The following is a 26,955-nucleotide window of genomic DNA, read 5'->3' as shown; positions in this document are numbered from 1 at the left end:
TTACAAGTTAAAAGCAGTATTTTATGTTAGTGAGACTTCACACATTGGAACAAGCATATTAATAGCAGTAACTGCAGAATTCAGGTCTTACTAAATTTCAGTACAAACTAAACAAATACTGTACACAATACAAAAATTGTAGGTCAAATCATAATGCAGCCAACCCCCGCTATAAACTTTGAATTGGATATGAGGCAACTTAAGAGTGAAAGAGCATGGAAGTGCTTTAAAACTAATGAACTGTGGATTGTGTAGACTTAACAGAAAAAAATTATTTATTCTCTTGTTAGGAGTTGGTAGGTCAATGGAATCCAAGTTGGCATCTTTGGGAATTAAAACTTGTGGAGACTTACAATATCTTACTATGTCAAAACTCCAAAAGGAATTTGGTCCAAAAACAGGACAGATGCTCTACAGATTCTGTCGTGGTTTGGATGACAGACCTGTTCGAACAGAAAAGGAAAGAAAATCTGTTTCGGCTGAGATCAATTATGGTATAAGATTTACACAGGTAAACTAAAACTCTCTCTTGTTTTTGAGGATTAAATATTTATTATATTTGAAAGACTTCCTCTCACGGCAGAAGATCCTCTGTGTTTCACATGAGTATTTTGAATGCCCTCATTTAGACTTTGTTTTGGGCATCACAGCCACAATCTTAGCAGTCATATTGATAAACCATTATTCTCCCCTTAACATTTTGTTCCTGGGACTGATTCATCACTGAAATTCAAATTCTGGTTACTCATGTGGCAATACCTAGTACCATACCTAGACTCTTGTGCGGATTAACTAATTTCTGTCTTTTAAAATACTGAATTTTTGAAATCTTTTTTTAACTATAACAATGCTAAAATAATGATTACCTTCAGAAAGAAGGCTAGTATAATATTGATTGACAAATTAAATATGTATGAAAATTATGCAAATTAAGACCACATTTTCAAATCTGGATGCCCAAAGCTAGACTACACATCCATAGTTAGTCTCCTAAACAAAAAGCCTACTGGGAGAAGGAGTGAGTCCTTGCATTTTCATTGACTTTAGAATCAATACAGGAATCTAGGGTTTTGTCTATATACACACTAATCTACTCCCATTTCAAAGCAGGGTCCATTATAGCAATGGTTTTCTACCAGGGTTGAGATCCAGGTATGTGGAGATATTTGCCTAGTTTTACAACAGACTACATAGAAACACTAGTGCAGACAGCACAAAGTAAAATGTCATATAGACAGTGACTTGTTTATATTTCTCTATATACTGTACACTGAAATTTAAAGACAGTATTTGTATTCCAAATGATATATTTTATAATTATATGGTAAAAATTAGAAAATTACACTGTCACTGTGTCCTATTCAGTAGTGTGCTCTGACACGTTTTTATGTTTGTCTGATTTTGTAAGCAAGTAGATTTTAAGCAATGTGGAACTTGGCGGTTTTGAAAGGGGCACAATAGTCTTGAAAGGTTGAGACACACAGGGTTTTTAAAGCATGCTAGAGAATGGGTAGATCATCATAGCCAATTTCTGAGAGTCCAGAAAATTTTTCTTTTTGTAATTTCCTGATGTAAGTGTTTGATTTCTCAAACTTTCTGCATCAGTGTTGGGAGTCAGTGTTGGAAGTTTTTCATTTAATTTTGGAATTTCTTTTTTAAAAGGGTAAAATATTAAATGGAGAAAAATGGAATGAAATGTTGCTAAATGTTCACTGAGGAACCCTTAAGTAAAGTCACTGAAATTTAGGTCCAGCTTGCCATGGAGTACATACAACTTTGGCAGTGATCCTCAGCAGAAGTACTGCAATTGTTTCAGACTTAAAGACTTTAAGAAGATCTCTTGAAAGTTTAGAACAGCAATAAGAGATTGAGCATTCATTTCTAATTGTGCAGAAATTGGCAGCTTAGGCTCCTATGTGTATCAAAGAAAATCTTCCAAATTTCTCCAGGTAGTGCCTTTATGGGTGCTCCACTGTAGGTGTATCTTTGCCTGTAATTGGAAGTTTTAGGTAGCAGTGTCCTTGCAATATTCCTTCTTCATGATCTGCCTTGAGTGTTGGCAATCTCCCCTTAGTTCCCTCTTGACTGTCTTCCCTGTTGAATGATCCAGCAGTTGTTTCTTCCTTATCTGTGTCATTAGCATAATTATTCATTGTTTTTGTTTCTTTTGTTCTCCTTAGGAGTTAGTGTTTCCATTTTATCCCATTGGGATAAAAAAAATGAACTTTACCTTTTGTTTCCTGGCCCCAGGACATTTAGAGGACTCTTCTTTCCGTTACAAAAAAAAAAAATTAGGGGCAAGAACTTTCTTCTGCCTTCCTCACTGCTTGAAGGTGTTACTTCCCTCCCCCAGGAGAATGCTCTGCTTCAAGAAGTGCGTTATAGCTGAAGCTGTAAAGTCTCATGCATTAAGCTGCAGAGGTCCAGGTTCCATTCTGCCTGCTGGTGGTTACACAGACACTTGAAGGTTTTTTGAGAAAGGGTAGCTGCCTCCAGACATTCACATGTCCTAGAATGAGTTGATTCCTGCAATGGACAGACTCTGTCACTGTATCCCATTCCTGGAAGAGTTCCATATCCTTTAGAATTGCTCCCTATGACACTAGCTAATGCTGAGGTCTTGGATGAGCAGGGAGCTGAAATTAAAACTCTTCCTTATGGAGAAGACACTTCAGCTTCCAGGGGACTCTAGTGCTAATCCTGGGTCATTCCCAGAGCATTCAACTTCAACATCAGGGTACTTCTGCTATGAGAGCTGCCATACTGCCTACTCACACTTTGGTCTCAAGCTCCAAGGTTGTGGTACTGTCCCCTAAGGACAAAGCCAAATACTGTACTGCCTCCAAAGGAGCAGCATCAAGAAACTCTTTGGTACTGAGTGCGATAAAGCTCCCATCTAGGGAATGTTGTGCACTTTCACAGCCATCATACCACCGACACTCTTCAATGGTACCAAGTGAGCCAATGGTACTTCAAAAGCTTCAGTATCCTAGAGACCTGACATTTGGGGAAGAACCACTATTCCCATTATTTGATACAGGGACCTTGCTACTTTGCACATCCTGGAACCCAGAATCACCATAAGCACTAGTCTGTGTACCACCCTTTCCCGGTAACAAGTCTGACAGTGAACAGGAGGATGTCATTTTCCTAGCCTTTCATCCTGGCCTGCCATCAGAATACAAGGGTCTTCCTTAATTCCATTGAGCTCCTTGGGCATTCCCACCACTCATTCTCCCTTCCCCTCCCCACAGCATGGCTGTATTGAGATCTTTGGGCAAAGTACAAATCCCATATTTGAGGGCATTTAGTGTCTCAGAGACTGCCTGATGATCTACAGCATCACTGTCCAGACCCCCTGAACCAGAGAAGGAAACTTGAGGAAAAGGAGGAAAGGTTTGAAGGAGAAGCTACCCCTTCAGCAAACTTCTTATCTTCGCTAGATGAGGCTGTACTGCCCTCCTAGTCTCCCACACCATCACTAGTTGCTGATTTCAAGAACTTCCAAGATATTATTAAGATGGTGTTATGTGAGCTATAGAGTTCCTTGCAGGAAGTGGCAAATACAGATCACACACTGGTGGATATCCTGCATACCACCTCTTACCCAGAATTGCTCTCCCAATTAATGAGGCAGTTCTGTATCCTACCAACATCATCTGGCAGACATGAACTGGCAAGAGAGCCAATGAAAAATACTGCATCCTTCCCAAAGAGGCAGATTTCCTGTTTCAACATCCACATTCCAACTCTGTCATAGTGAATGTGGTTAATGCATGTCATGCCAATTCAACCCCATGTGATTGGAATTGGAAAAGGTTAGATCTCTGAGAAAGGTGTATTTGTCAGTGACATTTCAGTTTAGAATCACAAACTACCAAAGCTATGGTGGCCAAATTATTGTTATATTAATTATAAAAAACTTAATGCATTTTTAGAACATTTACCAGAGAAACAAAAGGAATACTTTCAAGTGATTGTCAGAGAGAGCCAGTCACTAGCCTGAATGGTGTTACAGAAGGCACTCGACAAAGCTGATACAATCGGTTGCTTGGTCTCCATTAGGGATGTAAACAGCCATTAAAACAGTTAACCAGTTAACAATTGCAAAGCATGTGCAAAGCAGCTAGGGCTTGGGTCCCACCAGGGTTTTGGTTCTGCTGCCTCAGTGGGGCAGGAGTCCTGCCTGCCAGATGTGCAGGGGGCTGCTCCAGGCCGATCCTCCGGGGCAGGGGATTGCTCCTGGGGTCGGTCTGATGGGGTTTGAATAGATCTGGTTGACCAATAACCTGGTAAGCATTGTTTGTACATCCCTAGTCTCCATAGTAGTGGTAATGAGGCAGTCTTATTGGCTACACCTCATTGTAGAGCTGCAGACTACAATGGAAGAATTTCCACTCCTGCATCCCAAGCTTCAGCCCTGAGCTTACACTCTGTATCCCTTATTGCAACCTATATCCCCTCCTGCATCCCAAACCCCTGTCCTGAGCCCTTTTCCAGAGGAGCACCCCGTACCACCTCCATATCCCCATAACCAACTCTGGACTCCTCATCCCAGAGCCTCTTCTACCCCAACACTGCTCCAGCCTGGATTTCCCCCCTGCACCCAAACACTCTTCTAGACCTTGCACCCTTCAGTCCTTCCTCTACCCCAGCCTCCTGTCTCTGGAGCCCTTCCATGCTGCAAAGTCCTCGGCCACAGCCCAGAGAGCCTGTACACACTCAGCAACCCCTGCTCCAGCTTAGTGAAAGCCTAGTGAGTGGGCATGGAGGTAGGAGAGGGCATGGAGTAAATGGGAGAGGAAGAGCTTGTGGATGTGGTTCTCACATTGGCAAAAAAAACTTTAAATGGCTCCCACTTCAAAAATAGTGAAGAGCAATGCACTATAGAGAGTCACTACCCTCACAAGTCTCAGAGCAACAGGCCAAGCCTCATATTGGCTAGGAACTGTCTGCAGCTGGTAGGTCATATGATAACATGTGTCTTTGTCACTCCAAACACCAGATGTTCATGAAATGTTTTGAGATGTGGCTTACTCTGTCTATTCCCTGCACAGAGACAGACTAACCAAACTGCTATCACTGCTTTCCTCAGTATATCACTCCCTGGACTGGTGGAAAGAGCTATTCAGTGTCCAAACAGGCATTCTCTTCATGCATCCACCACCAATGCTGTTTTTAATGACACGTGCCTCCCTGATAGGCTGGGGAGCTAACCTTCACACCATAAGGTTCAAGACAGATGGTCTTCCAGAGAAGTGACCCTCCATTACAATCTTTTAGAATTAAAGGCTCTCTGGACTCGTATTACCTTTCATCAAGAATGCTCAAAGGTCATGATGGACACAGTGGTTTTGGAGAGGGGAACAGAGGTCTCTGCATGCTGCTCCTGACTGCAAGCTCTGCCCCCAGCATGTTTTACATAAATTGCTAGGGAGGGAGTGCCAGATATGCTGCTTCTCTGCATGGAATCACTCAAATATTGGCATTGATGCATACATCACAACATTCTCATCTCAGCTGTCTGTCTATTGGGAATACAGAATGTGACAACCAACAGACTGTTGGAACTTTTTGCATGACCGTGAATGGGAACTGAACTCTAATTATACATTTGAATGTTTTGCATACATTACATCAGAATTTTATTATAAGGGTAAGGGAAGTTAACTCAGAGGTGTTATAAGACATATCTGCCCTTTGGGGATCTCCAATTACAGATCTGGAACAAGAAATGTCCTTGTTACTGCGCCAGGGCCATCCCAAGTAAACATTCACTTGGGAGGTGCCCTCCTTCTCCAATAGGACTAGGACTTCTTGTGTGCCTTTCTGCCATTTCCTCTTCTGTCCCAGGTCCTGTTGACAATTCAGTTAAACAAATTGTGAGTTATTCTGAATGTACCCTCCTGGCCAAGATAGGACCGATTCCTGCACCCGACAGAGATGGCAGTTCCTCTTCTGCTCATTCCCCAGTTTCTTTCTCAAAGCAACAGGCTGATCATTCACCCCAATCTGCAGTTCCTTCACCTCCATGCTTGGCTCCTTCTTGGTGCCAGTCTTATAAGGTAGAATGCTCTGACAAAGTGAAAGACATGTTGCTGCACAGCCGCAAGTCAATCATTTACTTTGTACTTACCTACAAAAGTGGAAACTATTATAACTTTGATGTCATACTAAGAACACAGAACCAATCTCATCTTCCTTCCCTCTCATTTTAGATCTCAAGAAGTCAAAACTCTAAACTGCCTTAATGTATACCTTACAGCCATAACAGCTTTCCACCATTAGGTTGATGGGCACAGTATGTTCACTTACCTGTTGACACGTAGATTCCTTAAGAGCATTGGGAAATATCTTCCCTTACTTTATCTCTTCCCACCCACGCCAATCTGGGATCTTAACCTTGACCAGACCTCCCTTGAGCTCATAGCAATTTGCTCTTTGTTACACCTGTCCATGGAGACAAACTTTCTAACTGCCGTCATCTCAGTTAGGCACAAAGGAGAAATCATGACCTTCATTGTACACCCAACTTGTCTTTTTAAAGACAAGTAACTCGGAGGCCACATCCCAAGTTTCTCCCTAAAATTGCATCAACTTTCGATGTAAATCAACAGCTCCATCTTCCTCAACCACATTGCAACAATAGGGAGGAGTTTCTATATATTCTAGATCTTAGAAAAGCACTAGCATTTTTCTTAGATAGGATTAAGGATTTCAGGAAGTCCTCTAAACTCTTTCTTTCATTCATAGAAAGATCTAAAGGCTCCAAAATATCGTTTAACACTGCCCAAACGTGTCTTGAGTTGTATTAATCACTGTTATCAAGGGTTTCATCTGTATTCCTATTGCTTCCATCTGTATTCTTGAATGACCATCATACAGATGTCTACAGATGTGTGTTCCTATAGATACTCCATAACCTACCCGTGATGGGGTGTAGTCACAGAAGGCCCCTTGGGGGTGCATCCTAGAGTCCTGACAAAGCCACTGACACTCACCTTCTCGCTCTCTGGGGCTTCTCATCGCCCTGACCAACTGGGCCGGATCTCCTAGTTTCCCCCAGCCAAGGCACAGAGCTGAGATTACAGCCCCCTCTCCCACCCAAAGAGCAATACAGACACTGAATCTTTTCAGGTCTGTGGTGAATGTAGTTTTGGGCCCAGCTTCCAGGAGCCCACTTCCTAAATGGGATCAGATAAATAAATCATACAGGTAAGCTCCCTTTAACAATGAAAAAAGGATGTGCACACTGATTGCTCCCCCCAGTTAACAGTTATTTACACTGGGCTTGATAGTAAATAAAAGTGATTTTATTAAGTATAAGCAGTAAGATTTAAGTGGTTGCAAGTGAAAACTGGCAAAGCAAAGTAGGTTATTGATTTAAAATAACAGAAAAAACAGCTAGTAGTTTTAACACTAAAAGCTCAGTACAAATTTTCCCTAAAACTGTTCTTATTTCAGTTAAGCCTCCAAACCAGGGAAGATCTTTTTCTTGGGGTTCTCTGGTCGTCTCTTGGGAGTGACATGCCAACCAAAGACAAAGGGGCAGCTTGCTTCCCATTGTTTTATAGATTCCACTTTGGGAGGGAACTTTGAGTTCTTCCCCCACCTTCTACGGAAAATTACCTGGTCAGACCCTACCACTTGGGGTTATCACATGTCTTCCTAAGACCAACCACTGCTTAGACTCAAAGGACAAAAAAGAGTCTGTTTACTGGTGATCACTCAGATAGTGAGGAAAACACCCTTGGTGGCTTTCATTTACACATTTAAAACCATAAACCATTCCATGCCCCGTATTTGAATCTTTACATACGAGACTGATACATACACCAAAATAAGATATACAAATCCAGCAGATTGTGACATTAAAATTGATGGGTTAAATGAGGTATTTTGTCCAAAGCATCTTTGAGTTATGCATATCTGTATTCATAAGTCAATTTCATAAAGCACAGGGGGTGGGGTGAAAATGTCACACTACCCTCCTCCCCTCTACTTGTTAATTCTCTAAGAGATAGTCTTGAGGGAGGGAGAAAGAGCACATGTGTAGTCTGAACTGACACCGCTACCTAAAACCTCTGATTAGAGGTGCAAATACACCTACAGTAGAGCATCCAGGGAAACACATCTCAAATAACTAATGTTGATGCCCATTGAATGTCCTGTCTTCAGGGTTCATGCTAGTTGTCATCAAAATATCTTGAATAAAGCAACTTGAACTTAAAATGGCTCTATAAAGAAGTTGCACTTTTTAGTAGGAAAATAAAACTAATTTTTCAATGTTCCACATCCCCAAAGTGTGTGTGGTTTACCTCAGAACATTCTTCTATGAATACATATTACAAAATATGAAATTTGCATCCTGAAACTTGTCATACATCAGAATATCAGTATGCATGTAATGAAAATTATCCTATTCAGGGGCAAAACAGGTTAAGTTCAAAGAGGCATTTTTACCTATGAATTTTCTTGCTGTTGTTAGTTGACTGTGCTCTTTTTAAATTGTTTTTAAAACTTAGTGTCAAGATTTTAGCTTCATGCCAAAACTGCATAAAGTATATTAATTTAACTTAAATACTTTTAATCTTTAAAGGTATTCAATAGATTTCATTATTATCTGCATGAGAGAAAGTGATAAAGTACTTTCCCCCTTCCTTTTAGCCTAAGGAAGCAGAAGCTTTCCTTCTGAGTCTTTCAGAAGAGATCCAACATAGACTGGAAGCTGCTGGTATGAAAGGCAAACGACTAACTCTTAAAATCATGGTCAGAAAGGCTGGGGCCCCTGTAGAGCCTGCAAAATATGGAGGTCATGGAATTTGTGACAACATTGCCAGGTAACCTTGCATAGAATTAAAAATGAATCGTAGGTATGCATGTACCTCAGAAACACTTTAACTGGCCGCTTGTTTGTTTATTGTTTGTTTATGAACTGGCGCCGCGGCCACGGGGCCTCGTGGCTCCCATTGCCTCCATTTTGTCCTTTGCAGCCAAGGGGAGCTTCAGGAAGTGGTGGCTCGGCCCACGCCACTTCCCACAGCTCCCCTTGGCTGCAAAGGACGAAACAGAGCCAATGGGAGCCAGGGAGGCCAGTTAGTGTTTCTGAAAGTTGTTTCCACGTTACACTTTCAGAAACACTGATATAAAAGGTATTAAAGATTCTCAGTGCCTTTCAGAATTGGGCTTTATATGGTACATAGTATCTCTAATAGCTGCAGTAGTGTTTTCAGACTTCATATACATTTTGCTTAATACAGTTCTAGGTGGTGGTCTTTTTTCCTGTAGCAACATAATTAGACTTTATGATGTTCATGCAAAACAAATCTTAAATACATTTTCCTCTGATAATCTTAGCACAGTTTAAAGACTAATATCTCTCCTTCAAGTCTCCTTTATAAGGAGAAAAATAATTTCATTATGATGACCTTGAAATAAGCAGAAGTTGTTTGGACTAGAAAGTTTTCTTTAAAAGGCTTACATCCACAAAATCCACTAACCCTGGAAACTCATAAGAGTAAATCTGGCCTCAGGCCTTGAACCTCAGTCCTCTCTAACCCTGCCCCACCATAGGGCTGGAACACCAGGGAAGTGAGGTGTTTCAGTTGAGGGCCACATCAGTGAGCGTTGGGGGGTTTTGGAGGGAGGTTTTTGCTTCTCACTTGTGTGGTCCCCAACTGATTTTTTTCTGTAGGTTTGGCCCGACACAAAAAAGGTTCTTCAGCCCTGCCGTAAATAAAAACAATGTTGAAACCTTTTGTGTTGGACATAATATTTTACTTCATTTAAAATTAAGCCAGACCAGCAATCGCCCAACTGGAGCCCAGACCCCATCTGGCCACAGCGTCATAACACTCCTGTAACCCCCCCCCACACACACACCCCAACTCTGAGCCCATAATACACCTGAACTCTCTGCCCTGAGCCCCTCCTGCCCCCACATACCCAGACTCCTGTACCCCCACATCCTCACTCCCCTGCCATAACACTCCTGTACCCCCACACACCACAACTTTATGCCGAGTGCATCATATACCCAAATCCCATGCTCTGAGCCCCTCATATACCCCAACCCAGACTCTTGCACCCCCACATCCGCAGCCCCGATCATAAGACTGATAGACAGCCTGAATACGTGCATGAAGCTGGATTTGGCCAGTTATGGTGTAAACTTCAAAGTAATGTGCCAAAAGATGCAGCAGCAGACGTCCCATTAAATAAAGTCTTTGGCTACGTCTAGACTGGCATGATTTTCCGCAAATGCTTTTAACAGAAAAGTTTTCCGTTAAAAGCATTTGCGGAAAAGAGTGTCTAGATTGTGTTTGTCTGTTTGGTTTGATTGTTTGTTTGAAGGAGCTTCTAAAAGGTTTGAAATCTAGAAGCCTCTGTTAATTGGCTGAGCCTCAGTCAGGGGCTACCAGAGCTATATAAGCCGGTGACTCAGCGATGAGGGAGCTTGCGAACAGGAACAGCTAACAGGAGAGTTTGGAGAGGGAGGTTAGAGGGCACTACTGACTTCAGACCTTTTTAAAAACTTAACTCTTAAAATCTATATTACAGAGGTTTAAAAAGAATCCCAGATTACACTTAAACTTATTCATTAGAAAAATGGAGAGAGAAGCCCAGCAGCAGAGTGGGGGCTATCCTGTTTATTGCGTCGAGTGTAACATGTATGATTACCTGCCCTGTGGGCGGGTGGCGTATGTGTGCACTCGTTGCAAGGAGCTCCTGACCCTCAGAGACCGAGTTCGGGCTTTGGAGGCCAGGGTGGCTGAACTGGAGGAGCTAAGGGAGGCAGAGAGCTATGTTGATGAGACTTTCCGGGACACTGTAGTACTGTCCCACCTCCAGTCTGAGAGCCCCAGTGCTCTTAAGGAGGATGAAAGTCTCAAGGGAACAGAGCATTCAATGGGAGCAGAGGGAAATCATCCCGTAGTTGGGACCCTCCTCCCAGAGGATGTTGCGGTATCTTCTCGCACTGAGGATACCTCTGAGGGGGAGGGAGTGCCAGTTAGGAAGAGGCAGGTGTTAGTAGTAGGTGATTCGATCGTTAGAAACATAGATAGCTGGGTTTGTGATGACCGGGAGAACCGTATGGTCACTTGCCTGCCTGGTGCGAAGGTTGCGGATCTCTCGAGGCATCTAGATAGACTTATGTGTAGTGCTGGGGAGGAGCCGGTGGTCGTGGTACATGTTGGTACCAATGACATAGGGAAGGGTAGGAGAGAGGTCCTGGAGGCTAAATTTAGGCTGCTAGGAAAGAGACTGAAATCCAGGACCTCTATGATGGCATTCTCGGAAATGCTTCCAGTTCCCCGCGCAGGGCCAGGTAGGCAGGCAGAGCTTCAGAGTCTCAATGCGTGGATGAGACGATGGTGTAGGGAAGAGGGGTTTAGATTTATTAGGAACTGGGGACACTTCTGGGAGAGGGGGAGCCTATACAGGAAGGATGGGCTCCACCTAAACCAGGGTGGAACCAGACTGCTGGCACTAAACATTAAAAAGGCCGTAGAGCAGTTTTTAAACTAAGAGATGGGGGAAAGCCGATTGGTGCGGAGATGCATGTAAATCGGAAGGAGACTTCTCTTAGAGGAGAATCCATTGATAGAGATTCTCTAAGCTGTAATCAGAAAGAGAGGAGGGGAGAGGACAAACCATGGGCCAGAGCAGACAAACAACCGCATTCTAAGGAATCCAATGCATCAGGGAAGGGCAGACAAATAAGCAGTGGCAAATTTTTAAAGTGCTTCTACACAAATGCTAGGAGTCTGACTAATAAGATGGGTGAACTGGAGTATCTCGTATTAAATGAGGAGATTGACATAATAGGCATCACTGAAACCTGGTGGAATGAGGAAAATCTGTGGGACACAATCATACCGGGATATAAAATATATAGAAAGGATAGAGCAGGTCGGGTGGGTGGCGGAGTGGCACTGTATGTGAAAGATAATGTAGAATCAAATGAAATAAAAATATTAAATGAATCAACCACATTCCATAGAATCGCTATGGATAGTAATTCCATGCTCCAATTATAAGAAATTAGCAGTAGGGATATATTACCAACCACCTGACCAGGACAGCGATACTGACATTGAAATGCTGAGGGAGATTAGAGAGGCTACCAAAATAGAGAACTTTATAATAATGGGGGATTTTAATTACCCCCATATTGACTGGATACATGTCACCTCAGGAATAGAAGCAGAGATAAAATTTCTCAATGGCTTAAATCACTGCTTCTTGAAGCAGCTGGTACAGGAACCCACAAGGGGAGAGGCAATTCTCGATTTAGTCCTGAGTGGAGCGCAGGATCAGGTCCAGGAAATAACCGTTACAGGACCGCTTGGGAATAGTGACCATAATACAATAACATTCAACATTCCTGTGGTCGGAAGAACACCTCATCAGTCCAGCACCCTGGCATTTAATTTCAAAAAGGGGAATTACACAAAAATGAGGCGGTTAAACAGAAATTAAAAGGCACAGTGACTAGAGCCAAATCCCTGAAAGCGGCACGGAAACTTTTTAAAGACACCATAGTAGAGGCCCAACTTAAATGTATACCCCAAATTAAAAAACATAGCAAGAGACCTAAAACAGTGTCACCGTGGCTTAACCACCATGTAAAAGAAGCAGTGAGGGACAAAAAGGTATCTTTTAAGAAGTGGAAGTCCAATCCTAGTGAGATAAATAGAAAGGAACATAAACACTGTCAAATCAAGTGTAAAAATGTAATAAGAAAAGCAAAAAAAGATTTTGAGGAACAGCTAGCCAAAAACTCAAAAAGAAATAACAAAATGTTTTTTAAGTACATTAGAAGCAGGAAGCCTGCTAAAAAACCTGTGGGTCCCCTAGATGATCGAGCTATAAAAGGAGCAATCAAGGACGATAAAGCCATTGCAGAGAAATTAAATGATTTATTTGCTTCAGTCTTCACGGCTGAGGACGTAGGGGAGATTCCCGAATCTACACCGTCCTTTGTGGGTGATGAATCTGAGGAACTGTCCCGAATTGAAGTGTCATTAGAGGAGGTTTTGGAACAAATAGAAAAACTTAATGTTAACAAATCTCCGGGACCGGATGGCATTCATCCAAGGGTTCTAAAAGAACTCAAATGGGAAATTGCTGAGCTATTTTCTGTGGTTTGTAACCTATCCTTTAAATCGGCTTCCGTACACAATGACTGGAAGGTAGCCAACGTGACACCAATATTTAAAAAGGGCTCTAGAGGCGATCCTGGCAATTACAGGCCGGTAAGTCTAACTTCCATACCGGGCAAATTAGTCGAAACAATAGTAAAGAATAAAATTGTGAAGCATGTAGAAGAACATAATTTGTTGGACAAAAGTCAACATGGTTTCTGTAAAGGGAAATCCTGTCTTACTAATCTATTAGGGTGTGTCTAGACTACAGAGTTTTGTCGACAAAAGTGGACTTTTGTCGACAAAACTATACCTGCGTCCACACTACCGCTGAGTTCTGTCGACATAATGTCGACAGAACTCAGCAGTTTTGTCGACGTATGTAAACCTCATTTTACGAGGAATAACACCTTCTGTCGACAGAGTTTCTGTCGACAGAAGGTGTTATTGAATGGAAACTGTCCTTTGCGTCCAGACTACCATGTCGACAAAAGCAGCTTGCTTTGTCGACAGAACTCAATGTAGTCTGGACGCGCTTTGTCGACAGAAGTTTTGTCGACAGTATCTGTCGACAAAACTTCTGTCGACAGAAGCCTGTAGTCTAGACGTACCCTTAGAGTTCTTTGAAGGGGTTAACAAGCATGCAGATCAGGGGGATCCAGTAGATATAGTATACTTGGATTTTCAGAAAGCCTTTGACAAGGTCCCTCACCAAAGGCTCTTGTGTAAATTACATGGCCATGGGATAAGAGGGAAGGTCCTTTCTTGGATTGAGAACTGGTTAAAAGACAGGAAACAAAGGGTAGGAATAAATGGTAAATTTTCAGATTGGAGAGGGGTAACTAGTGGTGTCCCCCAAGGGTCAGTCCTGGGACCAATCCTTTTCAACTTACTCATAAATGATCTGGAGAAAGGGGTAAGCAGTGAGGTAGTAAAGTTTGCAGATGATACCAAACTGTTTAGGATAGTCAAGACAGAAGCTGACTGTGAGGGACTCCAAGAAGATCTCACCAAACTGAGTGATTGGGCAGCAAAATGGCAAATGAAATTTAATGTGGATAAGTGTAAAGTAATGCACATTGGGAAAAATAACCCCAACTATATGTACAGTATGATGGGGGCTAATTTGGCTACGACAGATCAGGAAAGGGATCTTGGAGTTATCGTGGACAGTTCTCTGAAAACTTCCACGCAGAGTGCAGCGGCAGTCAAAAAGGCAAATAGGATGCTAGGAATTATTAGGAAAGGGATAGAAAATAAGACCCAGAATATCTTACTGCCCCTGTATAAAACTATGGTACGCCCACATCTTGAACACTGTGTACAGATGTGGTCTCCTCACCTCAAAAAAGATATTTTGGCCTTGGAAAGGGTTCAGAAAAGGGCAACTAAAATGATTAGGGGTTTGGAACGGGTCCCATATGAGGAGAGGTTAAAGCGACTGGGACTTTTCAGTTTAGAAAAGAGGAGACTGAGGGGGGATATGATAGAGATATATAAAATCATGAGTGGTGTGTAGAGGGCCAATAAAGAAAAGTTATTTATTAGTTCCCTAAATAGAAGAACTAGAGGACACCAAATGAAATTAATGGGGAGCAGCTTTAAAACTAATAAAAGAAAGTTCTTCTTTACACAGTGTGTAGTCAACCTGTGGAACTCCTTGCCAGAGGAGGCTGTGAAGGCTAGGACTATAATAGAGTTTAAAGAGAAGCTAGATAATTTAATGGAGGTTAGGTCCATAAAAGGCTATTAGCCGGGGGATAAAATGGTGTCCTTGGCCTCTGTTTTTCAGAGGCTGGAGAGATGGCAGGAGACAAATCGCTTGATCATTGTCTTCGGTCCACCCTCTCTGGGGCACCTGGTGCTGGCCACTGTCGGTAGACAGGATACTGGGCTAGAAGGACCTTTGGTCTGACCCAGTACGGCCGTTCTTATGTTCTTAGATTGGCATGGACGCTTTTCCGCAAAAACACTTTTTGTGGAAAAGCGTCCGTGCCAATCTAGATGCACTTTTCTGCAAAAAAGCCTTGATCGCCATTTTTGCGATCGGGGATTTTTTGCGCAACACAAATCTGAGCTGTCTACACTGGCTTTTGCCCGAATGGGAGCAGCATAGTATTTCCGCAAGAAGCACTGATTTCTTACATGAGATCATCAGTGCTTTTGCAGAAATTCAAGCGGCCAGTGTAGACAGCTGGCAAGGTTTTCCGCAAATTGCGGAAAAACTTGCCAGTCTAGACACAGCCTTTGAGTACAATGTTTCATTTATGATATTATTAATCATTATGTCAGTTATTAATAATATTAAATTGTATATTTTCAGTCATGCAAATGGACATTCTTATATGGCTCTTTGTTCGCCACTTATTCTGAATTTTGATATAGTTTGGTTCTTTGGTTTAAAAAGATTGCTGACCCTTGATCTAGTGTTAAAGGGAGAAGTAAAGCAGAAATGAGAATCAGCTAGGGTTGTCAGGTGTCCGGTTTTGAACCGGACAGTCCAGTATTTGAGCTTTCTGTTCATGAAACTAAAAACTGAACTAATCTAGGATAAAAATGGAAAATATAGGAGGAAGGAAGGAGAGCTAAAGATGTCCAAATCAGAAATAAAGGGAAACAAAGAATATTAAGAACAATATACTTACACAAACAGGGAGGAAAGGGGAACAGAATATACTTCAGATGTTAGAATGTTGAGACTTGTTGTGTTTTATATGTATTATTATAGCACTTAAATGCTTTAATTTTAGACTAGGGTCCAGTTATGTTTTGTGCTGTACAAACAGAAAACAAAGAAACTTACAATATTAGGCATTGTCTACACTACAAAGTTTTCTAGGCAAAAGTTACGCCACGTAAAGTACTTTAATTAAAACTGCTATTACATGTGCACGCTAGCTCCCTTGTTTGTAGAGTGCATACACACTACAGTTCTTGCAGTGCACTGTGGTAGCAAATGGCTACAGAGTCCTTTGGGAAGTGTTTGCAATGCCTTATGAAGCAGGTACAGCATTACATCATACAGGTTTCTTAATCCCAAAGTTACAGGGGCATTCTAGTAGGTTGTCAGCTGCTTTTTCAACTAAAGTGGGAGTGGGGGGAGGAAGGGAACTAAGCAGGCTGCGTGTCCTATCCTGGGGAAAGGGAACAGCACCATTCCCACACAGCCTCTTGCTCTGCCGCAGTCTCTCTCGAAGGAGCCTGTTGTGCTTGCCTGCCTATGATTCTGTGATTCTCTCTGGCTACGTCTATACTACAGACTTCTTGTGCAAGAAGCCTTTTGCACTAGAGTTTTTGCGCAAAAACTTCTTGCGCAAGAGCACGTGCACACTTCAAAGCACAGGGCGGAAGCGATGTGCTTTTGTACAAGAGAGCGTCCACACTGCTGGACCCTCTTGTGCAAGAAAGCTCTGATGACCATTCTGTGAATGGCCATCAGAGCACCAGTGCTTTTTTCCATAGGGGTTTTTTGCTCAAATGTTCACATTAGCCTTTTTGTGCAATAGTTGTAGCGCTAAAAGCAGTTATGTCTCAGAAAAGGTGGTTTACCTATGGTGGAAAAAGTCCTCTGTTCTGCCGTTTAACTGTCCATTTAATTACGCAAGAGCTCATTTGAAGTGTGGATGCTCCCTAGGTTTTTGAGGAAAAACAGCTGGTTTTGCGCAAAAACCTTGTAGTGTAGACGTAGCCTCAGAGTTTTTCCACAGCTTCCTCAGCTGCCAGGAACAGCATTAAGAGTAGCTTTGTGAGCTCTCTGGGGTGAGAAATGTCCAGGCAGTACTGCAGTCTCTCCCCCCAGTCTGCCTGCTGCAGGTATTCCAAGTACAGGCTAGAAAATGAGCATTCCAATGATTTTTCTCTGTTCCCCAAAAGGAGAAGCATGATCAATTGACAGATATTTCCTAGAGTTTTGAAAAGGGAGGAGCACATGCCTGCATAGAAGCAGAGATCAAAACGGTGAACAGAGCAATCAGGACAGGCATTGTGGGATACTGGCAGAAGCTAGTTCTGTCAACAAAACAAACAGCAGTGTCTACACTGATGCTTCATCGTTTTATCTTTTCCACAAAAGATGTTATGCCTCCTGCTAAGATGATTTTTTTTGTTAGCAAAACAGCATTGTTTTTCTGTCAAAAGTAGCTTTGTAGTGTGTACACCTCCTCTGTTTTGTCAATAAAAGGCAGCTTTTGCTGACAAAACAGTGTAGTGTAGACAAGGCCTAACTACAAGACAACAGGTTGATACAGACCAAGCAACAGAGAAGTATAAGTGTGCAATGAGACAATAATGAGAGGAGATAGCATGTGGTATATGAGACAGAAGTGGGAAAGGAGGAGTCTGTGACACCAGTGCATCTTTCAGGGCTTGAAAGAAAGCAAACTACCTTGGATTTTGTTGTTTCCAGTCCAGCTCATCTGAGTAAGTGGGTTTTACCAGTGAAACTCATGATCCTATGTATTTGTTGGTCTCTAAGGTGCCACAGGACTACTCATTGGTTTCAGAATTACTAACATAGCTACCCCTCAGCAACTTGCAACTGAAAGAGTGTAGCTACAGACTATTGTATGCCTCTCGCTACTACATGTATGTTAGGGTGATTTTAATAAATAAATTAATGGAGACTACCTATCTCCTAGAACGGGAAGGGACTTTGACAGGTCATTGAATCCAGTCCCCTGCCTTCACAGCAGGACCAAGTACCATCCCTGACAGATTTTTGCCCCAAATCCCTAAATGGCCTTTACAAGGATTGAACTCACAACCCTGGGTTTAGTAGCCTAATACTCAAACCACTGAGCTATCCCTCCCCCATAAAATGATCTATTAGATCTTTAATGTTAGTTAGTTATTAAAGACAAGAATGTTTTCCCTCTTCCTCTCTAACCTAATAATCCAGAAATTTTTTAAATGATCTCAGACTGATAATCATCTCTCATAAGTATTTATTTTAGTAAATGTTTCTATAGTGATTTCTCCTGGTTTTCTGAAAAATTATTGTTCCAGTTTTGTGGACTGAGAAATTACTTTTCTCCGTGGTACAAATAGTATATATTTCTTTGAAGTGATGTCTGGAATTAATAGCATAAAGTTGCTTTAAGACTTGATAACACATCTTTTCTTTAACTGTATTTTATTTGCAGAACTGTAACTCTAGACCATGCAACAGATAGCGCAAAAGTAATTGGGAAAGAAACACTAAACATGTTTCACACAATGAAACTGAACATATCAGATATGCGAGGGGTGAGTTAATAAAACTGAGAATTCAAGTTTCTGTTTTTTTACTTTCCCATTCTGTGTTGATATAGTTTATGCAACTTTGTTTGGCTGCACACATTTAGATTGATATTAAAAGAGTAATAGTTGCACATACGAAGAAGTACAACTTCAGTATTTGGAAAGTTAGTAAAGTTTTCATAGTTTCACAGTTGAATATCACAATTACAGTTAACAGATTGGCAGTGAATAATATACTAGCTATGTAAATGTAGAAAAAGGCCTAGTAGCCATCCATTCACCACCTATTTCATGCTGTGTGGCCAGTCATACACTATCTCAGGATTTCTCTCCCAAGATTTTAGAAAAGTTGGAGGTAAACCTGCAAATGGTACTACGCACCCTTGAAGTGTACAAAATATGTTTTTAAATATCTGTAGATTTAGTTTGGGTGTTACTTTGGACTAAATTTAAAGGTGAGGGGAGCTTTTCTGGGCAGGGAATATACCTCATAGAAAATAAAAGTCTGTTAAGTTTGTTACTATCTCACTTTGGGGGAACCCTGCTCTTGTGCACTTGGCATTTACCTTCACTGTTTGATATTCAGGAACTGAAGTGGTAAGTGTAACATAGAATCTAAATTGTTCATGCAGTTCTGTTGACATAGCCTTTTTCTTTACCCCAGAGAAATGAAGAAGGTGGCACTTTTGTAATGTCTTAGCCGTTGACATGGGGCTGATTTTATTTTTTAGTGTCCGCAGAATATTTTTCCTGTAAAAATAAGTGGATGTTTTTGGTCAAGAGGGCTGGAGGAGTTTATACATTTTTTTAAAACCTCCATTAAATTAATGACTGCTTAAGTTACACTTATTAGTTATTGTTCTTGATTTTGTGATTAGAAATAAGGATACAAATGTGTTTTTGTTTTGAGGTTGGAATTCAGGTTCATCAGTTAGTTCCCATCAATAAAACCGCTTCAGCTGTTTCCTCTCGCTCATCAGTACCATCTGGACATTTACCTGGGGGATCCCATTCAGTTATTGATCTTCTTCATGTTCAGAAACCTAAGAAACATTTGGAAGAAGACCATAAAGAAGGTCAGTAGCTACTTATACTGAACAACCTGTTCTACCTCGTATTTAGCTGTGATATTCTTAGAGCTCTTCTTTAGGCCTGGAAAATATACTGTGTAAGCTGGAAATTTGTTTTTTTCACCAACAGAAGTTGCTTAATAAAAGGTATTACCTCACCCACCTTGTTTTTCTAATATCGAGGACAACACTGCATGCTTTATAACTATGGTTAGTTATATTTTGTGTTTGTGAAAGTATTGGCTTCCTTTTGGGAAACAACTCAATTTACCATGATTTTGCATCTGAACATTTTTTAACAAAAATTCAGTGCAAGTTAATGTAAGCAATAAAGACTTTGAGTGCATATTTTGCTCTAAGTCCCCCCTTCCCTCCCGAAAAAGAGCGACATACATCTTAGTTTAGAATCAGAACGTCTAAAATCTTGAAAAGTTAGTTGGATAGCTTAAAGTAGATATTTAAAGCAGCAAAAGGTTCTCATTAGCCATTTCCATTATTGCACAAACTACCAAATGTTTTTCAGTAGAAATATGGGGTAACTCAAATTCCATACCATGCGAAAATATGTTTTTGAACTTTTAAGAGAATCTCTCTATGTATTGCTTTCTACATTTAAAGTATTTGTGGCGGCTATGGATCTCGAAATATCGTCTGCATCAAGAACGTGCTCTTTTTTGCCATCTCTCACTACCCATGTGACATCCGGTCTCAATCCAATTACCAGCAAAGTTGAGTCTGCAGCCAAATGGAATGGTTTACACAATCCTAGAAGTGTAAAATCAAGACTTAATTTAAGTATTGAGGTTCCTTCACCGTCCCAGGTAAATATGAGGGTTACAGAACTTCTGATATATGTTTGGAATTTATTGTACAGCATAAAGCTTATGCTCCTACACTTCAGTTAGTCTATAAGGTGCCACAGGACTCTTCGTCGCTTTTGCAGATTCAGACTAACACGGCTACCCCTCTGATATTGTACAGGAATGCAGTTCCTATTTTTGGTGGAATTAACACAAGCAGGAAAAACTGTCATTCTTCCAGTATTTTTCTTCCTTTGTACAATGTCAGAGAATAAAACTGGGACTAAAAAGAAGATACTCTGAAATCAGGGTATTGAATAGATTACCCTACACTCAGCAACTCTGAAGCTCTTTAAAGAAATAAAAACCTTGGTTTTAAAAATCACAAAGTTCTGAAAACTTAACTCAATCTTGTGATACTTTTTTGTGATAATGCTAGTATATGATAAAAATTAAAATGTTAGGAATTTAAATATGTATTTTAAATTATGTATTATGTACTGATCTTATGTTATTAATAGAGACTATTTTCCATGTAGACTAACCGTTAAAGGGGATTTTTACGAAGTCCCGTTTATGTTTTCATGAAGGTAGAACCCTTAAGCACTGTTAGTATCCTTTTGTTATTGTCCTGTTCATCCTAATATCTTAGTAGAGCTAAATAAGAGTTCTGCTCTACACTAATTAATTGTCATGGTAATTTTGCTTAACATATTAAAGTTATATAATACAAAAGATGAAAATATATTTAGGTACAAAACTGAGTGATCAAGTTGCTGTATTGCTGAATGATCAGTTCAACTTGCTTTAAACCAGACAGTAGACAGATGTTTAAATCAATATACATGTTGCCCATATTTTATTTGTATTGGTTATTTAGGGTTATAATGCAGATTAAATAGATGTAAAGGAAAGTTTATTATAGAAGATATTTATTTATTATGTTAAATACTATTTGTAAATATACAAAACTAAGCACTTGCATCTACTGGGCAGCTTATAATGTTAGGCATTTTCCCTTTTACTTCATACAGCTGCCACAACTGTTAGTACAGTCATATTCCAAGGTAGCTTCTGTTATACAAATTAGGGTGTCAATTGTGTTACAATTTCTTCTAATTTCAGTTTAAAGAGTCATAGTATTTATTTTATAATCTTCCCAGAAAAATCTAATGGCCTTTTTATTTTTATTTTATTTGCAGTTAGATCTGTCTGTCTTGGAAGCACTGCCATCTGATCTCAGAGAACAAGTAGAGCAAATGTACACCATTCAACAGGGAGAGACTTATAGTGATAGTAAAAAAGAGCCCATAAATGGGTGTAACAGTGAGTTTCTGCCACAGCCAGTTGGAGCAGTTCTCCTACAAATATCAGACCTCCAAGAGCCAAACAGTAATGCAGGAATTAATGTAATTGCCCTACCAGCATTCTCGCAGGTAGAGTATACTCTAAAATAAGTGGGTTTTAACATGGTGTCAAAAAATATGAGCTTTGAATCTGTAGTAATAAATAATTAACAAATTAATTTATCCAGGCAAAATTATTATAATTTGAGTCCTTCAGAACATATCCACTAAGGCCACTAAGTATTGAGCTCTGCAACTTTAGAATTTTTATCCTGGGCTCAAAGTATAATATATGTAAATGAATTATAGTCGCCAGTATTTCAGCATCTGTGACTTGGGGAAAAAAATTGACATACAGGTTCTGCAATTACTCCTAATTTTGAAATAAAATGAGATGTAGGACCAGTTTTTTCCTTGCACTTCTGCTGTCTTGGGTTATACGAATAGTGCAAAGCAGTTCTAAAATAAGCATAACTAGCCACTAAAGGATCAGCTCCTTGTAGATAGATTGTTTGTTGGCATAAAGCTAGAGTAGTAACTCCCAGGCCATACGTAACATGCCGACCAATTTAGTGTGTGTTTGTGATGGGAAGGAGGAGGAATGACAAAAGTTTCCATGTGTCCCAGCAATTCCCAGATGCTTTATTTGTTGCTTGAGGCTGCTATTGCAAATTAGAGAAGCCTAAGGACTTCTGAATCATGAAGACTCCTGGACTGGTGCATGGTAGGACCAAGATTAGGGGAGTGCAAAAGTGGCTTTATAGGATGATAACTTGAAGTGGTGGATGAATGCTGTTCATCTTCTCTTCAATCCCAGTCTAAGATGGATCAGATGGGAGCTAATTCTATATTCACTGTTCTCAGGATACTATACTTGACTAAACATCCCATTAGGTGAGGGGGGGAATTGAACTAGGATCTCCTACACACTGGCTGAGTACCCTAACCACAGGATTAAAGGTTGTAATAGAGGCCTTTCTCCCCAGCTATTTTGTGTGGAATTGCAAAAACAGCTTCGCCTCCTAAGCTGTGTAACTCCAAAAAAGGGGAGTTGAGTTCCCAGCTGTAGATTGCAAACAGAGATAGATGTTTCACTCCAGCCTTGACTTAGGTGCTGAAGTTGCTGAGGGGTAGGGCTTATTCTTCTCATTACCATTTCCAATTTTCTAGCTTACACTGTCCAGTGTCCTGGCTTTTGTGCATCCTGTTCTGAAGTGTGTAACTCAGGCTTTGTGGGTTCCAGTGATTTTTTCTATGCATCTAATTGTTAGGTATTAGGGTTGGATCTACAAAGGGACTTTGCCACAAGTTCTCAAAACTTAAAGTAACATGAGTTCAACAAATCTTAAATCTGTTACTATTGGTAGCTTAATGTAAAACAATATGTGGTCTTGCCTAAAATGCTTTCGTGTCATAAACTATATTGTAATGAGAGAATATACCCTAGACACATTGATCATCATCCTATTTATAGCAATTGTTAATATGTTGGAAGATAGTTATCCGGTCCCACCTCCATCTCCTTTTCTCAAAACTAAAAATGCCCAATATTTTTTCTTTTCTCATAAACCAGATTTTCTAAATGCTTTCCAATTTGTCCATATGTGTAAAAGAAAAGTTATTTATATTTGAAATTATTAATGAATCTGTACAGTAGAACGCTCCAAAAATTGAAATATTATGATTGTTATACTGCAGGTGTGGAGTATTTTAGCTATAACAACTCAGCAGATGTAAATTATTACAAATTTATGCCCTGCAATTACTTCTTAAGTTATTTGTTTTTCAACTCTACCTCACTTTTGTCTGAATGAGAGGGTGCCTGATTAATCAGCTGTTTGGTTTTGTTCATTTGGAAATTTGTGGGAAGTTTTCACTTATTAGTTCTGAGGTTCATGTTGTAAGAATCTATATAGGTTTAATTCATTTGTTAGCCTCCGTAATAGTCATTTGCAATATAGAAAAAGCTATACGATATGTAATGTTTGAAGTTTAAAGCGGAGTATTTAAGTAGTAATGAATACAGGTTTTTACGTATATTTATAACCTAATGACATGTGTTTGCTGTATTGAAGTTAGTTCTTTGTGTGCTTACTCATGTCCTTTCCACATTAGGTGTTCGCATGCCGCAAGAACAGTTGCTGGAGGTTTTTCACTCCATGATATCTGCTGGGCTAGTTCTAATGCCGTGTGTTCTTGTGCCAGTATGAGACCTTGCATCCTCTCAGTTCTTTCTTACTACCCATGATGGTTGCTGGAACAACTTCTCTTGCCTTGGCAAGACATTCAGTCAGTGGTTCTGTTGTTCCTTCCTTTCTTTCACAAGTCTAGTTACCGTCAGTTATTTCTTTTAGTAGTAGTATACATAGTGATAGCCTCCACATTTAGCTCAGAAGGGCATCCTACACTCCTGGGGCTGGGCATGCCTTATTCTCTGGGCTTCAATCCTTGTGCCTCCTGTGGCAAGCCCATGCCAGTGGGGAACCTACACTGCAGCTGTCTGAAGTGTCTGGGGGGTGGATTACATTTGAGAGCATTGCCAGATCAAGCCTCATGAGTGAGGACAGGAAGGTTAAGCTAACTTCTATCCTAATGGAAGCCAGGAGTAGACAAGTGTTGGAACAGAGCTGGTCAGACATTGGTAGGGTGTGCTTCTCCAATGGAACAAGTGTCCTGGCTCTGTTTCCTTATACTAGTACTGAGGAAGAAACAAAGATCCAAGGAGGAGACTTTTCCCAGAACTGAGGAAGAATAAACTTGGGAAGTGCACCACTTCTTTACTCCCACTCTGGCACCTTCGACTGAATCCTGCTTGGAGGTGCGGTTGAGTCTAGTACAAGACTGTACACCAACATCAAGGGGTCGTCATAGCACCAACTGGATTTCCGTGTAATCCACCTTGGAGGGATTTGCAGTGGCCAGGGACCAATTGGTTCTCCCAGTACTGCCAACCCTGGCAGAACAAGTTCTGGAACGAGCAAGGTCATCAAGCAAGAGTGAGTACCTTGCCTCAAACTCTTATTCTGGCACTGACTCCACTGGTACTGACCACAGAGGAAGAAACTACTGATGTCTGCAAAGTGTTCACTCCTCTGACACCATTCCCTGGACTCTCAGCACCAACTGATAAAGGTTACCAGCCCTATGGTCCCTCCATGCTGATTTGTCCTTGGGGTCAGAAGTGAAGTTGTACAGCCAACCAGAGGGCCAATACTAGTACCTAATATGTTTTGTGAGATTCTGGTGCTGAGGCTCCTCCAGTCACCTGTCCTCATGGACAGTGGCATTTGCAGGAATCCATAGGGTTTTCTCCTGGTACTTGGGAGCATCTTCTAGCCATTCATACAAGGCAGTGTTTGAGAGAAGGTCTTCTCTACTGTGCCACCCAGACTCAAATACTGAGTGCACTATTGATACTCAGGAATTACAGCTGCACGATGTCAAAGCAACATGCATGAGTCTAACTTTATCTCAAAAACTGGCTGATCAATACCTGGTCAGAGGTCCAGGAGAGAGCCAGCATCAGTCTGGTCCAAGCTATCTTCCAAGCTCTGGGTCTGTTGGTAAATGAGCATGTCAACTCTCATCCTTGTGTAGCGGATAGAGCTTATTGGTGCAGTGCTTGATTTTATCCGGACTAGAGACTTCCTCCTACAAGCAAGCTGTCAGACAATGTTGGCTCTGATATCAAAGATCAAGGCGCACTGCATCACAACAGCCAGTTTCTGCCTCAAGCTTTAAGATCACTTGACAGCGTGCACCTACGTGGTACAGCATGCAAGATTGTTCCTCAGACCCTTTTTTGATTCCAATGGCCTCAGTGTTCTCACCGAGTTGTGTTACAGTTCCTGCCCTATCCTCAGCTCCCTCAGCTGATAGAGGAATCCTGATCAATAAGGGCAGCATCCTTTTGTCACATCCCAGACTCAGTACCTCTAATCTCGGACTTGTCCAGTCTAGTTGGGAGACTCACCTTAAGCATCTTAGAGTTCAAGATCTGTGGTCCCAGGTGGAACCCCCTTGCATATAAACATCCGCTCACAGCAGCCTGCGTACGATGCCAGGTGTTTCTACCCCAGATCACAGGCAAAGCTGTGCAAGTACTCATAACAGCCATGTTTTACATCAGCAGGCAGGGAGGAGCTATTGGATGCTTGTTGGACTACTGTACAAAGCATTCCATCCACTTCAAAATTTCTCGCCTTCGGGAGCCTGGAACACTAGGATAGATCATCACCTCTGCAGACCTTTCTTTTCTCACCATGAGTGGTTCCTTAATCCTGATGCAGCAATATTCATCTTTCAGAGGTGGAGTTTTCTCCTTGTAGACTTGTTTGCACCCAAGCAGAACAGGATATGTCAGCAGTTTTGCTCTCTACCCTTTCACAGCCCTTGTTCACTCACAGTGTTGTACCAATAAAAGCAAGCAGGATCTTATGAGGGGGATAAGGCAAAAAGCCACATTTATTGTAAAGATAATAATAAAAAAATAAAGAAAAGATAGAAGCAAACAACGTTGTTTAACTATTTAACCCTTATACATATAAACATTCATTCATCCATTCATTCAGGTTCTGTGTATTTGTTATAGTTACCAGCCTGGAAGTTGCTTGTGACAGAATACTGGCCAGGTATTCTGTACACAAGTGATGGAAGTGGGGAGCGAAGTCCTGATCAGATGTGCATCTGAAGCTCCTGGTAGGCTGGCAGCAGAACCTTGGACTCCAATTCCATAGTCTTTTAGTCCAGTTCTTATAGGAATTTCTTCCTATGCCAGTCTATGGAAATTGCTGCATCATGCTGATGTCTCCAGGGTGGCTGCCAGGTGCTCGTCAGTGATCTCATCGGGTGGACCTCCAGTACTTGGTTTTCTCCACTTGACACCTTTTGGTTGCACTGGCACCTGATGCCTTCTTCAGCCCTTTGTTGCTGTATTCTCAGGCTGGCACCTCTCAGAACCATTCACTCATCATCCAAGCACTCTCTCTCTTACATACATTCCTTAATTAATGTTTCCCATACAATATTTTTGTATAATAATAACTTTACATATATCAGAGTTGTAGTTACAAAAAGTTTCTGGGTGGTATTGCTTAAAACATTCTCTGAGTGCTGAGTAAAGTTACAATGTTTTAAAGAGAACAAGCCTCAATTATGTAACAATGCCCTTAGTCAATTACAGGGCTTGGCTCCCATAGCAGAGTTAGTGGCTTGACAATGCATTGTTACAATGTATCTCTGCAATGTCAATTTCAAGCAGCCCCTTGCACAAGCTTGAGCGTGCCTTGGGGCACAGAGGGGGGGCTGTTTCTGGCTACATAGGATTATATTCTTAACAGTTCTAAGTTACATG

The 26,955-nt window shown here is 41.1% G+C and overlaps 1 protein-coding gene across 5 annotated transcripts in view; it reads left to right on the top strand.

Moving 5' to 3' along the window:
- The window catches only part of REV1 (REV1 DNA directed polymerase), a 104,488-nt gene that overhangs the window by 59,974 nt on the left and 17,559 nt on the right, over positions 1–26,955 (top strand). For all 5 annotated transcript variants that reach the window (XM_075916886.2, XM_075916871.2, XM_075916874.2 and 2 more), the window contains 6 exons: positions 291–511; positions 8,668–8,840; positions 18,290–18,392; positions 19,297–19,462; positions 20,075–20,277; positions 21,459–21,692. In XM_075916886.2, coding sequence (XP_075773001.2) covers positions 291–511; positions 8,668–8,840; positions 18,290–18,392; positions 19,297–19,462; positions 20,075–20,277; positions 21,459–21,692 — 1,100 coding nt within the window. The remainder of the gene's footprint in view (positions 1–290; positions 512–8,667; positions 8,841–18,289; positions 18,393–19,296; positions 19,463–20,074; positions 20,278–21,458; positions 21,693–26,955) is intronic.

This window comes from Pelodiscus sinensis, chromosome 1, assembly GCF_052426305.1.
Source record: "Pelodiscus sinensis isolate ZL-2025 chromosome 1, ASM5242630v1, whole genome shotgun sequence".
Lineage (NCBI taxonomy): Eukaryota > Metazoa > Chordata > Testudines > Trionychidae > Pelodiscus > Pelodiscus sinensis.
Note: the sequence above shows the minus strand (reverse complement) of the source record. Positions and strands in the feature narration are given on the sequence as shown.